The sequence below is a fragment of the Agelaius tricolor genome, unplaced genomic scaffold (assembly GCF_023055355.1).
Source record: "Agelaius tricolor isolate 1412-34295 unplaced genomic scaffold, bAgeTri1.0.p SCAF_7, whole genome shotgun sequence".
Classification (NCBI taxonomy): Eukaryota; Metazoa; Chordata; class Aves; order Passeriformes; family Icteridae; genus Agelaius; species Agelaius tricolor.
The window spans coordinates 34,184,865-34,201,419 of NW_027269267.1; the positions used below are offsets into that span (position 1 = coordinate 34,184,865).

General features: G+C 35.1%; 1 protein-coding gene across 3 annotated transcripts in view; it reads left to right on the top strand.

The window, feature by feature from the left end:
* Positions 1–16,555, top strand: part of NALCN (sodium leak channel, non-selective) — a 229,402-nt gene that overhangs the window by 137,536 nt on the left and 75,311 nt on the right. For all 3 annotated transcript variants that reach the window (XM_071430894.1, XM_071430895.1, XM_071430896.1), the window contains one exon: positions 3,984–4,058. In XM_071430894.1, coding sequence (XP_071286995.1) covers positions 3,984–4,058 — 75 coding nt within the window. The remainder of the gene's footprint in view (positions 1–3,983; positions 4,059–16,555) is intronic.

Consider the following 16,555-nt stretch of genomic DNA (forward strand, 5'->3'; position numbering starts at 1 on the left):
TTCTGGTGTGAGGTGTTCTTCTTAGATCCAAGTCACACCACCAGACTAACAATATAATTGTTATCTGCCTTGTACCTTCACAGCTCTAATGATTTCAGAGCTAAGTGATTTTATTTGTCATTTAGAACCGGTCCCCTCAGCTTTCATTGCATTCTCTTGGTAACAGCAATTAAAGTGAGAAGTGTAAAACCTTACTATTTAAACCCTTAACTAGTCATCCCTACTGTCCTGTTGCCTGATACAAAATCAATGCATGGAAAATGTATGATATAGTATATCAAGCAATAAATGATAAGAACTAATACAGCAGTTCCTGCATGCAAACAGAAATGTGGATTGTATAAAAAAAACAAAGAACAACTTTTTTTTCCTCTATGTATTTCATGTGTGATTATTACATTCTTTCATAGAGAAAATGGGAAGGAAAAGTCTCTTTGATTATCCTCTATCAATAAGGGCTTGTTACTTTATTTTAATACCCCACAGATAAAATACCACAATCAGGAAAATAATCATTTTATGCACCCTTTATTCACTCCTACTATGCTCATTTTTTATTTTCCATTCACTTAGTCTTATTTTCACTTTGTTCATTCCATTTTCTTTCTTTGCTCAGATGTCTACTTACTCCTCATAAGGTACTAATTGTATTTCTACAATCTCCACCAGCTTCTATTTACTTCTTTTACTTTACACTATATCCCATTTCACTTCTAAAGACTGAATAGTTGGACTACAATTGTGGGTGCAATGGATTCCTTCATATGGATTGAAAACTTGACGACTTTATAAATGGCAATAAAGTGCATTTCCTGCTCTTAGAGCTGCTTAATCACATCAAAGTATAAGCCAAACAAATGTATGTATAAGATATATAGGACGTGTAATTTGCTCACAAGGGTCAGAAAATGCAACTTTTCATGCTGGAGTGATCAGTTAAACTTGGGAATTGAGGTTATAAAGCAAAAAGAAAGTGAGTTTTTGGTCACAGATTTGAAAGCAGTTACTGGTAAGAGAATTTTATTGATGTTTTTTTGATTCTTCATCAAGAATATTTTCTAATCAGTAATTCATTTTTACTTCTTAGATGAGTATTAAGCAAGTCCATAAAGTAAAATTGTGTCAAGTGACCTCTCTGCTAAAAATTCACATCTTAACTGAGAAATAATTTAGCTGTAAGAGCAATTTTAGTATTCTGTTTTATGTTCCTTAATTTGAAAGAATCATCTGGGACTTCTCTATTTGTTTACTGAAAGCAATGGTTTTCCTAGGAGTGAAGTCACTTTTCTGTACACCATCCTCAGTTCTTTTTTAGGGAATTTGCATTTAAATGCACAGTCCTTGCTTTGCTCCATAAGGGCACACTTTTTTTCTCATGCACCTATGCAAATTCTACATGAATGAAAAAACCCTGCAAAGACAACTTTGCAGAATTATCTTGGATTTATGAAATTTTGGTTTCAATTCTAAGATCTTCCTCAGACCTTGGAAGGGAAAACTATGTAGGACAGAGTTGTCTGTAGGCAAAAGAAATTTAAAACAAAATAACATGGAACTAGTAAGGGAGCATGAAAATGGTTGGGCTGCTACTAAAACCAAAAAGAAGCATTCTAAGAATAAACAGCCATCAGAGAATAACAAGAGTAAAGTCAAATGAAGAAATTACTTTCACCAACCAGAAAAGGGGGGACAATTAGAATTGAGAATGATAATTGCAGGCATTTGGCATAGCAGACTGTAGAGACTTGGAAAGAAATTAATCGGTTTCACATAAGAAGGCAAAGAAAAATTGAAGCCCAAAAAAGACTCACTCTCTTGGAAATAAGGACTATAATTAGTTGAGATGGTGGCAGAGGAAGTTAAACAAATAACAAGTTTTCATTTAAGTTCTCTTTTGTGGTACATTTTCTTTGGTTCTTGTTGGAAAAAAAAAACAAAAAGGGAGTTAATGAAAGTCTTGCCTTGATACATATCAGTGCATGAATCAGCAAGACTGTAAGGGATGATATATTTAATGAGTGCTGTACTTCTTTTTTGCATGGAACTGAACTTCCTTAACTGTTATGCTTTGAGCAGCATGTACTGAGTATCATATAATGAACAGGATATCTAAAGAAGCAAATCACCATACTGTAAAATCTTAACAGAATTATAGCAAAATTCTTCATTAGCAACTAGGGATCACAGTAGTTTTAAAATGCTTGTTGGTCAAAAGGAATGACAAAAGTCAGAGGGTCCACAAACAACCAGAAAGTTCCACTTGGCATGGAAATTAGTATGTTAGTCTGTGACCTACTATATAAGCACATGGCAGTGGGTTTTGGGTAATGGAGTAAGGTGAAAGGTAAAAGAGACATTAAAGGGATATAGATGAATTAAAGACAGAAAGAGAGACAGAAAAAGAGAGCAAAAGTGATCACTAGTGCTGCTTCCAGTGTTCATCCAGCTGGGGGGTTGCTGAGCCTGGTTTCAGCATTGTTCCAGCAGCATCAGTCTAAATCATGAGATGTCCAGGATCCTGGGGGTGATTATCCAGAGAGTGTTGATCCATCTGTGTGGATGGCCAGTATGGCCACTGGGATGTTCAGGATACTGGAGGGTGCTGCCTGGGATTCTTCTAATCCTAGCTAAAGCCAGCTTCTTGTTAAAAGAACTTTTTTTTTTTCTGAGCACTGACATTTTTTAAATTTATGGTCCAGAGTCCTTCCTATGTCTTCTGTACTTTTATAGTTTATGGAGGAAAAGAAAATCCTACCTTGGAATAAGATCCACTCAACTTAGATGCAATTTAAGTTCCAAACTCCTTGTCTGGTATATTAAGCCGCTTAAATTTCATCTTCTGTATAGGTGGGGAATAAATTTCCAGTGTGACAGGCAAACTTACACTTCATTTACAAGTAGTGGTGGAAGGATATGTTTTCTCTGGCTGTCACTCAGTGGTCCAAGACCACAGAAAAATTGTAGGCCTGTAACTCTTTTTTAAAAATGAGTTAGGATACCTTCTGGTACCCCTCTGATATATCAGAAATTGGTGCTTGCCAGTAGAAGCTCAGTGCTTTTGAGGATGTTTGCATCGAACCTGAGACTAAAACCTTGGCAGTTGCTGGCAGCTGTTGACTTATACAAGTGTACATATATTTACTGCCTTAGATAGAAGTTGTCTGATAATATATGCTGAACAGTGGTATCCTCCCTCACCTACCATACTCCTAATTCTGTCTGCTTCTCACCTATATCAGTCCCATTTCCAGCTTTGCCCTCTGGTCAGCATCTGTATGCAAGGGAAATGTAATAGTCTGATAGTGATGCACACTTTTTTCTCCCTGGGATTTTTCCCTTTAGAAATATATCTAAACAACGTTTAATGTTGAGTAAATTGAGACACTTGATTTTCCTCTTCTGTGACATGAGTTTCCTGTACATGTGATGCATGCAAATAATGAACCAGCTTACTTTTCTTCCAGAATGGAGTTAGCTACTTTTCACAGAGGCGCTCTGAGCATAAAGGAAGGCCATAAAGTAAATGACTGTCAGGTGACTAAAAAGTCACACCTTAATTGAAAACCACCTTAGCTTTACAAGATGTTTTAGGATTTTGCTTTGTATTTCTTTTATTATTATTGTTGTTATGGTCATTGTTATTATTATTGTTGTTGTTTGTTGCTACTATTTCTGATTATTTAATTTTCTCTTCATATGAAGTACATTTTAATGGGTATATTGTTAAACATATATAATTCATTGGTCATAAAACCTACAATTTAGCATTTTTAAACTCATAATAATTGCATGGTAAGATACAAAACAGTTTACTACTTGCAAAAGGCCTAGCAGATATATAGTAGCAAATGATATTAGTTCAACAGATGTCAAAGGCAAGAATCCCATTTAAATCAGCAGGGCTGTCATTTTTCCATGTTATTTAATAATATTTCTTTAGAAAAATAACAAACTTTAACAAATCACTTACAATTGTTTTGTAGATTCTACTCAGCTTGTTTGTTGCTGTTATTTTGGACAACTTGGAACTTGATGAAGATCTAAAGAAACTTAAACAAGTAAGAACATATTTTTATTGTGCTTGAAATTAGTTTCAATAAGGCATTTTACTTTACTGGTATTTTGTGTGGCAAAAGCTGGGAAACATCTTCATCACAATGAACAAAACATTAAATGTGGAAGTAAATAGCAGTATTTTCTTAGATAGTGTACTGTCCCACCAACCATAAGGAAAAATTAAGATATTGTAAAAGAGATGTAGAAATTTGGCTTAGTATTCAATCAAATTTAATTTAGATACTCTTGTAATTAAAAAAAAAATTAAAATCACAGCTAGGCCATGTTTTTGCTTATAACCTAGTGAAAGATATCCCTCCCCTTGCTTTATGAGCACAGCACAGCTCCACTGCAGGGAAGGGTAATGGGAAGAGGGTCCACAGTTAGGAAGCAGTAGAGCACACTCAGGTCAATGTGTTAGGGGAGGGCTAAAGATGCTTGGAAGAGTTAACTTGCTTGATTGATTCTCTTCATTTGGGGACCAAGAAGACATTCTCTCATACCTGAAACCCCAAATGTCAATCCCATAAAACAAATGTACATAGAGAATTCAGGTTGGCCTTTCTGCCCTTGTGCACAAACCACCAGAGAGGAAGGTATCCATCGTTTTTAAATAAATATATAGTTGTGCTTTAATCTGTACAAAGAGAAGCAAAGTCATCAACATTTCCCTATTTCACGCATGAAATAGCATGAGCTAATACATGGGACATTCTCCTGTAATATTTGGCTTATAGCCATCATTTCAACAGCTTTTTTTCATCTTTCATGTGCATTAGCAATTGCCATAGAATTAGGTTCATTCAATTCTTGAAAAATAATCACCCAGACAAATGAGATATTTTATGCTGAAGTTCTACATGACAATATTATATACTTTTATTTTTTCTTTAGAGAATTCAATGCAGAAATCAATGCTGCTTTTGCTGTTGCAGTATTAAATATCCATATGTATTGCAAACCTGAAATAAGTTAAAAGGACAAGTATTTTCTGTGACAATGAAACACAAATACTGGATTTCAGTTCATGAGTTTACATATGTGAGAGATCTTACAGATGATTTTGGGATGGTGGGACAGTCTTGAGTATGCAAACTGAGTAGGCCAAATCAAAGGCATTCATTTTTCTCTTTACCAGTCTCAAGAGGTAAAATGATCTGAAATGAAAATGGCTCAGATGTGTAGTAAGCAATGTCATATCATACTGATAATCTTACAGGAAATTTTTCATATTGTCTGCGTGAGTTAGGAGCACAAATCAATTTTCTGAAGTGAAGAGCTTGAGATGTGAAATCCAGTGGCTTTTGTGTGAAACATCTTTGATTCATAAACCACTTTAAAAGTCCACACCTTTGCCTATTAAATGGCAGCAGCATGGCTTTGTGCTTTACCTGCTGGCTTTGGAAGTGGTGAACAAAAAGCAATAACGAGAGACCACCACTAGCAATGCTTGCCACATTTCAGTCTGAAATTTTATTAGCCTGGCAGGAATTCTGTCTCTGTGATAGCAACAGAGAACACTTAAATGCAAGACATAAATATAATTTTTTTAAGATCTCTCAACTTCGTAGCTTTGAGACTGTAGCAGTATAACTACATCAGAGTGGTTCTGGGCCAAACAAAACTTCTGCCCCAGCCACCAGACCTTCTAGCTACCATCCCACTCCATGACCCAAGAAGACATCTGATCAGATCACAGCACTTTGCCATTGGAAATACCCGCTGAGTTGAATGCCATAATGGTATATGGGTTCTACATGCATTATAATGCATATTATACACCATTCTGATGCATGAAAATGTCCAAGGTGGCTGACAGTGGTTCATTTGTAGTTATGTTTTTGAAATGTTTTCTTGAGCAGTAGTGGCTCTGTTAGCGTTCAGAAACACATAATCACAAGAGCCATTATATGTAGGTGCTTTTTATTGAAGAGCTCTGGGTGTCAGGGGTATTCAACCCAAATCAGACTCCAATATGCATTTGGGATGAACCTGCTTTTATATTCTATCGTTATATAACTTTCATGTTAATTATTAAACTTATATTGTTCGATTGTATACATAGATTTCAGCCAAGCTTGGCTCCTCATGGCCCACCTTTAAATTTCTAACATAGTTTCTCATGATTTTTCTTCTTATTATACAATAATTATATTTAATTACTAAACAATTTAATTACTAAACAATCTTCACATCTAACAATTATATCATTTATCATACTGCTTACGCAGGTGCAATGATCTGGCAAAACACAAAGCCTAACATTTTCAGAGTCTATCTTTAACATTTTCCAGGGCCTCACTATCAGCTCCTCATAGAGTATTACTCAGTTCTACTGAATGCATTCCCTTCTGGTATTTTATGCAAACAAATGGATGTTGTACAAAGTGTTGCATATTTTAAAAATTCCTAAGGTGAAAAGAGGCAAGGGGTCAGTTCCTGGAGCTCAATGATATGAGGTTACTGGAATGAATGTACAGCTGCTAGAACAGAAAAGGTTTCCTGAGGGGTAAATATGATGGTATCACAGGTTCAGTGCTGACAGTGACTGTGCTCTACTGCGCTGAAATATTGCTTGTCTTATCTCAGAAGATAAAGCAAGAAAGAGTTTTCTTAATTGAATGATATTTTGAATTTTCAGTTTAAAAATGGACTTTAAGAATAAGCAGGATTGTAAGGTAATTGTTATGTTCTAATCAAGACAATTTCTATAAAAAATAAACCTGTATTGCTGCACAGAAAATTTTTTGACATCTATAATTAAAAGATGAATAGCATTCTAAGAGAGAAGTCAAATAATTCAAGCTGTTAATGTAAAAGACATTCATTGGTTGAAAATTATGACATTGTAATGCTCTCTCTCCTTGGGGATGTATGTTTTTCCCTGCCTTTACGGGCTGTAAAGCTCAAGTCCCAGGGCATTTTCAGATGATGAAACACTGAATGATTTTCTAGGAAGGAAGGAGAATATATCTGTGGCAGAAATCACACCTGCCTAATAATCCCTTTTGAGCTGTGTTCTTATTAGTTATGGCTTAATTTCTTTTCTGGAACTTGATAAGAAAAATGTTATTACTTAGCTTTCAGATTACTGGTAAAGGACTAATTAGTTAATGTTTGCAATGTACTCTAGAAAGTAAAATAGTATGTAAACATTTAATATTCATGTTGTTTCAGTAAATGTATTTAAATATGAATAAATAAAAGCAAAAATGCATTAAAAGACTAGGAGATTCTAAGATTATAATATAATTTATTTAAAAGAAAGTAAAGCTTTAGAATTAAATATGCCAGTACAAATTTAGTTAAGGATATACATCATGATTCAGTTTTTAATTACCCCATTCCATAATATTAATTCCAAAAGTCTTGCCTCAATGCAAAGAGTAGATAGAGCTTATTTTAATGAGCCACTAGTCCATTTATTGTGCAGTGTGTGTTCCTGTGCATTATTTATTGCACAGTATTCATTTACTATGAATACAAAACTATTAATCTCCTTTCTGGCTTTTATGGTACCCCTCATAAGTATGTAGAACAGACATAAAACTTGGGAAAGATTAATTTAAGTGATTTACTTAGCAGCACAGGTACACATAAGAATAGAATCTGCTTTCCTAAGACACCATTCAGCTGGTTTAAGAACAGAATAATTTTCTCTATCCTTATAGCTCTAATGATTTGCAGTGCATCTCCCAACCTCTGCCACATCTCATCCTCTTGTCTATGTCTGCCATCATAGCTCAAGTGAAAAGTGTTTGTGCTATAGCTCATAGTCACCATCTAGCTGTGCAATAAACTTGACCCTCTGCAGTGACCCAGGCTGACCCTAACACTCTAGTGAGTCTCCAGGCATGACCGTGATCCTGCTCATCTTGCCATGAGGCCCTTTCCTCAGGCCTTCAGTACATCAGTTATACAGATGATATCAAACTTAGGCACAAGAAATCTATCAACTACAAAACTACAATCCTGAATTCCTTCTCACCTATGCCTGTCTTCTCCACACGCTCCCTAAACTATGGTCCCAAAGTTCTAAAAGAAACTGAGAGGATTTCTTTGATGTCTTCTGCCTTTTGTGATAAAGCATTGACTTTCTTTTTAGAAATTCATCACCCTTAACAGATTTTGAAGCATGACTTTCTCTTGCAGCAGCTGTTTTAACTTTTCCTGTTATATTTTCCACATATTTACTGATTCCACTGCTACATATTTTTATCAATTTGCCTATATCAAGTCAGACTGATTAGGTTCTCACCTCTCATGCTCTACCCTGAATCCCTCTTTTAAAGTTACTCACATTCGCCACTTTCCTTTCCTCTCACTCCAGAGCTTATTTAGGTTACAAATTATCTACCACTGCTGTATGTCAGCCTTGCTATCTCTGAGATCCTTTAGAAGTCTTGAGAGAGTGCTATCAGGTGTTAGGGAGTAACAAATTGACCTTGTGTCAGTTACCTTCCAAAAACTTTCCTCTGACATTTTTGTAGATCAGTCTTTGGCAGAGTTTAGGGCCTTCTTTGACCCTGTCTGTGGCAAACTCTTTATTTTAATTTCTTGCTTTGGTTTTATTTTTCAGAACACACTCAGTTAATAGTCTGTTTCTCTTTTAGACTTTCTGCTTTCCTTGTGTTCTTAAAAGCTTTCTTATTAGAGTTTATTTCTTTAGAAACTATTCCCTCAAAGTCTTTAATGATCTGCCATTATTTTTAAACCAAAAAAGCTCTAAAATTTATGTTGGGGTTTTGTTTTATCAATCCTTTGCTTAGCAGATGGCTTTCTTTTCTGAAACATATCCATTTACTTTTAAGTCTTCTTTGCACTCATTTTTACATTGCTGGTCTTGTTGACCTTCTTGGAGTTTTTTCTGTAGCTGGTAGATAAAACACGGTATCTCTGCTAATAAAACAGGATACTTAAAGCTACTCCATACACCTGCCCTTCCCAGATTCTGTCATTTATCCATTCCTTTAAATTTCTTTTCAAAAGCTTTATGATTTTAAGTATTTTTTCATTTAAATTCAGTGTAATAGATAGATTTGACCTTCTACTTGTTAAGTAAGATCTGAATATAGACCATTTTTATCACTGTTACAGAAGAGCTTTTTGATATTTATGCCATATAATAGATTTTGCCCAGTACTAAACCATGAGATACTTCTTCACTTAGTTGTTCTCTGGCTATGTAAGTTAGCAAGGAGTCACTTATGAGTAAAAAGTTAATATCTTTCTTCTTCCCTTTCCTAAACACACATGAGGGTAAATAAAGGCTTTCCAGTGTTATTACTGCTTGTCTTTTGGCTTTGAGTACTATTTTGCATTTTGAAATTACTTTATAATCCTCATTTACACATGTGCAGAAAATTTCTTCCAGTTCGAGACACAGTTTAAATGCACATGGTTCCTGTGCTGGTTTTAAATGCATTTACCTTATTCACTACATTGATTGAAGAATTTCTGTAACATATAGCACCAGTCTTTCACTGGTGCCAGGTACTCTCCACCTGGATAATCCATTGCCTGTTCTGCATAATCTGATTCTGTAGGATTCTACTGCCTGTTACTTCGACCAAGTTCCTGAGATGTGTTTTGTGTCATCATAGTGGGATTTTAATAACAGAAATTCTAATGCAACTATGGGGGTTTTTTAAGTTTTTTTATTAATATAAAAGCCTGTACATGTATTATTCTTGTCTAGTTTTATGCCCTCTCCTTAATATGCCTTTATTTTTATGGGTTTTTGTTTCCTATCAGAATGGTTTAAACCTTCAGGTTTCCCATAGCTTCATTCTATATGGAGAAACTCATGTTTGCCTTGTTGACTACTCTATTCTGAGCTTACTCTACAGTTTTAGTACCTGCTCCTTTAACAGCTTTTGCAGCCAGTAAAGTTCCTTAAAAATTTTATGCAAGTTTGAACACCTGGGTAGAATTCACCTCACTTCACCAATATATTATAACATTGTATGTGCAGTTTGAAATATTCATGTGGATTTCCTTCTCTAGTCACTGAAGACTAGCAGATACTTTTGGAGGGCAATCTTGAGAGACATTTTTTAATAGGGCAGCTGCAGGAAAATTTGAAGCCACCCCAAGCCACCCTCACTGTATGAACTATCATCCCTTCATCTGCAGCATAATCTGTGGTTTACAGCAATGAAACCTTTATGGCATTGCTTCTCAAGTGCATATCCCACTTTTCCTGGGAAAGCAGACAGGAAATAAGACTAGTCTGTCTTTGATCTGTTCCTCTATCTCAGAACCCTTTGGCTGGTCCTTGACAGAAAAAGGGTACTGGACTGATGGACCTTTGATCTAACCTAGTGCACTCATTCTTACACCCCTGGTGTTTCAGAATCTGAACTGGATTTCAGAAAAAATTTGCAAATACCATAAGGATGAACCCATTGGTGGCTAAAACCATGTGCGTGGTCATTTTACTGTTTTATAATTCCACAAGGGAAAGAACAAGCATCTCAAGCATCTCTGAGAATGAGCTATGGTCTGACTTCCTTGATCATGAAATCTTACCTCTGTAATCCTATTTCCTGGAATTCCACCATAAAACATATGTATTTTTTATATCTATATATAATTCTAACAATATAAAATATAAAATTTTCTTTGTTTACCTTATGCTTGTGATAACAAACCCAGCTTACCTCACTAACTTTGGAGGGTTTATCTTAGAGTTCGTGTCAGACAAGATTATTGTGTCTCTATTTTCCTACTGGAAAATCAACGCTGAATTGACATTTGACATCCCCAGGTTCATACACAAATTCCCAGCATGATGAAGAATCAAAAAAAGTCAGGTTTGGGTCGTAGACCCCTTGAATCAATCAGGAATATACATCCACTCTTAAATTGTTGAAATCTCACACAAGTGTAGTGTTCTGCTTGAAAGAGAAAATCCCTTAAGGAAGATCAGATTTCTGTCATATCACACACATGCTCACTAGTGCACACTCACAACATTAGTACAAATGGCATCCATTACTGAAAATATTTTCCCCATTCCTTACTACCTGGCCACAGAAATTCTTGGAGGAGTAAACAACAATATGCAGCAGGGACATTTTTCTTCTAATTTGATTCAATTCGTACACTCACCAATGAAGGTACTTGTCAAATGTACAGGTTCCTTTCCCTCCAGTTCTGCTTCACACCATAAAATACATATCATATTTATTTTCTCTTAAATCCGTATCATACAGCAAGTGCTTTGAGAGATATATATATATGTATATGTGCCTATAGATCATTTTATATATACACACACCTATATATGATGGTATGTATAGGTATATATACCTATATATCATGGTATGTATCTATTTCTACATATAGTATACATTTTTTTTTTTTAATGAGATGCCTTTAGAATTATATTTGAAAAGTAACAAATTTTTACCATGTTAATTTTTTCTCGTAAATCTCACTTTTAACTCTTTGATATTGAAAGCAGAAATTTTCATTAAGAAGCTTGGAGATAATGATAGATTCTTTTCTGCTTCTGTCTGCTGAGATAGATTCTTGTTTTCAAGAGTATTTAATGTCTGAACACTTCAATTTGATGCCAGTGGTTCAGAGTCACATTTTGAAATGCTTAGAAGCTTTGGAAAAAAGAGGCAGTTAAGCAAACTTTAGAGGTCTTTGCAGAGCTTTTACAGCAAAAGCATAAAAGAAATAAAAGGAATCCATTAGGCAATCTATCTCATAAAAAGGAGCAGTTGCAGTAGAATAAAGTAAATTAGGATCTGAGTGCCGTCAAAAATGGCAGAGCTATCATGGAGTCTCATTCTATAATGATTAGAGGTTTTTGTTGGTGGTAGTGGTGATGGAGGCAATGTGGAAGTCTATACTGGAATCTACTGCTGCCTAATTGTCCAGAATATGGCACCACAGTATAGACATCTTTGAAAAGAATTTAAAAACCTAATAAATATTTATGTGTTAATCCCTCTTATCTTCTCTATTTTTTCTGTTCTTGTTGTCAGGGAAACATAGCAATTAATCCTTTTTTGTTATTACTACACAGCTACTTTTCCTTCTTCACTACTCAAATTAAAAAATCCCTGATTTAGAATAAGACTTTCAGGAGTCTACTATTTAAAGGGAGAGCATCTGATGTCTGAACTTTGGTAAAGATAATTCTGGCACATGTATTCTAAATATGAATTTGACACTACTTCCCTTTTATGCAAGAATACATAAGTGGAATTTTGGTTAATTTTAGTCAAGACAAAGCAAGTCAGTCTCTAAAGAGATAGTGCTGAGTCCTTCTACATTTTTCTATAAAGTGCATTTGAATAGAGCTTTCAAATCAAATATTTATATTAAGTAGAATAAAATGTATTTTATTGTTGCATGACTGATCACTACAATATCCTATTGATTTTTGAAAACTTATATATACTTATTTGCTTATAGAGTTGGAATTTTTATTAACTAAAGCAGTATTTATATGCCAAACAATCCAAACTTACATCCCCAGAGCAAACATAAAATTTTCTTACTGTGATTCCTATAGTATTCAGCTTTGTTTGTCTCTAAGCCAGAGAGAAGAAGCACAATTTGTACTTTTGATCCTAAATTCATGTGCAATCATTTGTTGATTTTGCAATTATTACTTTGATTCCAGTGTCTGTGCTTTTCATTGCTAACTCAGAGCAATTGGATTCACATTTTAATCCATGTTAATAATTCTCCCAAGAGTAAAAATTTTTATGCACTTAAATGCTATTATTTATAAGAAAGAAGTAAGATTATCTTCTGACATAGACTGAAAAAAATAAATTATGATAATACTGTATGCTTACGCAGTAAGCATCATAACAAAAGTTATAATGTTTTTATATTTAATCTAGCTCTCAGGAGTTTAGAAGCAACTATCTTCAAGTTTTTGAACACTTATATTCAAGGAAAAATTTCTCATTCATTTAGATAAAGGTTGGAGTTTTCTAAAGTGTCAAGGGACAGGATTCATGTCACTTTGTTAACTGTGCAAAAAGTTAGGCATGTCATCTAAGCTAGTGATCTGCACTTGCCTGTAGTCATTGTTACCCTCCAGGGAATGATTCATCCCATCCAAGTAGGGTGCTCTCTATTTTCTGTTACAGGGGAAGTCTAGACAGTTAATTAGGCAAAATGCCTGATTTTCAGTGGATAACATTAAACGACATAAATACCCAAGTTTAATGAATTAGGAGCTTGTGTTTCATTGGCATTTAATCACATGGGTGCTTTCACATTAATGAAGCAAAAAATCATAGTGTGTAACAGCAGGCACCTTACTGAAGTGCCTAGGCTGGGATCCTAATTTAGGTTAGAGACTTAGATGATAATGACAACAAAGGATAAAAGTCAACATTCAAAGCTGGTCATCTTTCTTCACTCACAGCAGAAAACAAAGCCTGCATTTGTGAATTTAGGTACATAAAATAGCAGGTCCCTGGCATTGGCATTTCAGTTAGTTTTTTAAAGGAACGTGGCACAAATTTAACAGGATCTTTGTAGAGGTTCCTGACCTCCACCTGAGTTGGTTCAGAAGGCAGTACAGGCCCTGTCACACTTGTGGAGCAAAAGGTATGCTGAGAGGCAAAAGCAGAGCAGTCTGTGTGAAACCAGACATTCACCATTTGCTATGGGAATAGGTCAGAACTGTTGCTGTCGCACATTTTAATGTCTTCTGCTAAGACTTTGTAGTTATGTTTGGTCTTAAAAGACAAAGATACAAATAATTGCTTCCCCAGAGAATGAGGCTCTCACTGCTGTGCCAAGATTTTGAGGATATCCATCTTATATTCTCTGCAATGATATGTTAACAAGGGTTACTGCATCAATACCAAGATACTGGAATTCCTTTTTTGAGTTTACTATGTTGTTCCAGTATTATTCTTGCCAATGTGCTTATCACCTTTCTCCACTCACCACCATTATGATTCCCATTTTCTCAGCTGCTGCTTTTTTTCTTTCACATCCAGAAACAGTTAGTTCCATCTTTCCTTCACATTAGGTCATACATTTCTTAGTCCCAGTGATCACTTCTCTATGGTCATTATCAAAGGAGTTTACTTATCCATCCACTGTTGGAAATTCGCAAAACAATAATCTATTCATTAGGAGAGCTTCCATAAATCCACAGATGCAGCACTGGTTTCTTTAAATCTCTCATTTTTAAGGGTATCTCTCATTTTTCAAGTTGGGTCTTGCTCTGGGAGTGTTCACTCCTCTCTTTTTTGGACTAAAACATCCTTCTAATAATCTTTTATAAGTGTTTCTGTGTCCCAGGCAAATACCTATTGCTGAAATTCATGATGTGAGACAAAGCTTTCACACAAACTAGGTTTCCAACATGAGAGTAACACTGATAAAGAGATAAAAATGTTTTAATAATGCTTTCTAGAATGAAATATGGAAGTCAGGTCTGCAGCCCAATCTTCTATTAGCTATTTTGTCTCTTGCACACATAGCATCTTTCTGCTTTCAGTGCTTGGGATGGCTGCAGATTTTAACTCATTTTTAGGTTTGAGGATTTTTGTTCTTGTTGTTGTTCTGTTGAAATTAGATACCAGGAAGAGAAGGCCAAGGTTTTACTACTGACCTCTTGACTATAAATTCATGATGACTGGTGAAGCAGTCATCCTGTATATTTATGTATTTTCATTTTTTGTTTGCTTTTTTCACTATTTCTAGATACTAAGCTGTGAAATTTGGTTTATATACACTTTTTCCCTTCAGATATTCATAATGTCTTCATGTAAAGCAGTTCTAACAACTGAAACAGTGAATTTTTTTTTCTCTAGTGAAAATTCATGCTATTTTTATAGCTTCTGCTAGATGCTCCTGCTGCTGCCTTTTTATATTATTGTCTGTAAAACAAATAAAGGGAGCAACATGAAGTAAGTGCACTGCTTATTTTTCTTTAGCTGTAAGCTTCTAAGAATAAATATTTCTGCATTCATCCATTAGTTTTTGTTAATAAGTCATAATTAAGCCCCTGTGTGAGCCTTACAGAGGTGAGGGCTAATAGAAAGACAAGCAGAACTTGTCATAGAAAGAAGATGGGTTAAAATCTGACTGTCAGCCAAACTGAAGTCCATATTCTCCAGTACTATGAGTAAGGCCAAGTTCTACCTAACCTTGGTTCTGGTAGGAGAGGAAAGCTTGTCTGCTATGAAGGATAATTGAATGTATAATTATGGCATCATGGGATGCCAAAAGCAGTACAAAAAACCCACTTTTTCTTAATGTGGATTTAAGAGTTAAGAAAATATAATCAAGCTGTTTGCAATGGCTCTAGGAACTGAAACTGCTAGTGGTGTCTGTTATTTTTAATCTTTGAAGAGTGATATCAACAGATCTGCATCAAGCTTCTCTAAAAAGCCTTCTTGATGTCAGAAGAAAATTATTTTCTGGTTCAGTTCTAAGAGATCAAATTTTCAGAGCTCATTTGCTGAAGCTGCAGCTTGTTCAGGAGTTGTAACAGATTTTCTCCATGAGAACAACGATGGGATTTACATTTATATTTGGAACTACTCATATTTTCTATTTTGAATGTGTTTGCGTTAAAAAACTGACTTGAAAGCCTGTAATGCATTTAAGTATTAGTGAAGATAAGTGGAAAAAAATACTTGCGGAGACTTGTTGAAAGTTGCAATTTGTAAGAGATGGTAAGAATTTCAACAGATACCTTTTTACTTTAAGGTGTGACTGAGAATGCATATTTTTATGCTTATGTGTGGGAATTTCCCTGGCTCTCCCTAATTGTATTGGGACAATTTTGACTAAGCATGAGCAGGGGCAGGAGAAAGTCATAAGATCTTTCACAGTGAGAATAGAGGATCATTAGGGTTGGAAGATCATCTTGTCCAAGCATCTTGCCAGGGTAAAAAAGTAGATTTATCTACTTTAATATTTATCTTCTAAAACATACAAAAAAACCTCTGAATCAGATGTATTTTGGTTATACAGTCAGTGCCTTGGGGTAGTTAAAAAGCTTGCAATGTGCTACAGTCCATTCTGCACTAAAAATAACGTGAATTCAGGGAGGATGAGGTACCCTCTAGGCAGTAGTATAAGCAATTATGTTCAGGGCAAAAAAGCACTGATCAAAATGTCAGGACAAACTCTTCCCTCTGCACTTGTTTCCATGCTCTTTGAAAAGAGTATAAGAAATTTTAGACCTCCTGAGTGTACTTGCAAATGTTTGTTTTTCTATTCTATGCATCTGATTATCATATCCTAAATGTGTATTTTGGGTCTGTTTACCATAAAAACATCGAATATATTTTTGCTCTCTAATACAAGCAGCCTGTGATTTTGGAACTACACAGGCATACACATATGTGCCAACCATTTCAGAGTCATTAAAGTTTTTCTCCATTTCAGGTCCTGCAAATACCTTTGGTACACATGCATAGGTCAATGCAGGTGTGCACATATGCACCTACACATAACAAAATTGTCAAATATACAGAGTTTTTCAAAATGATCA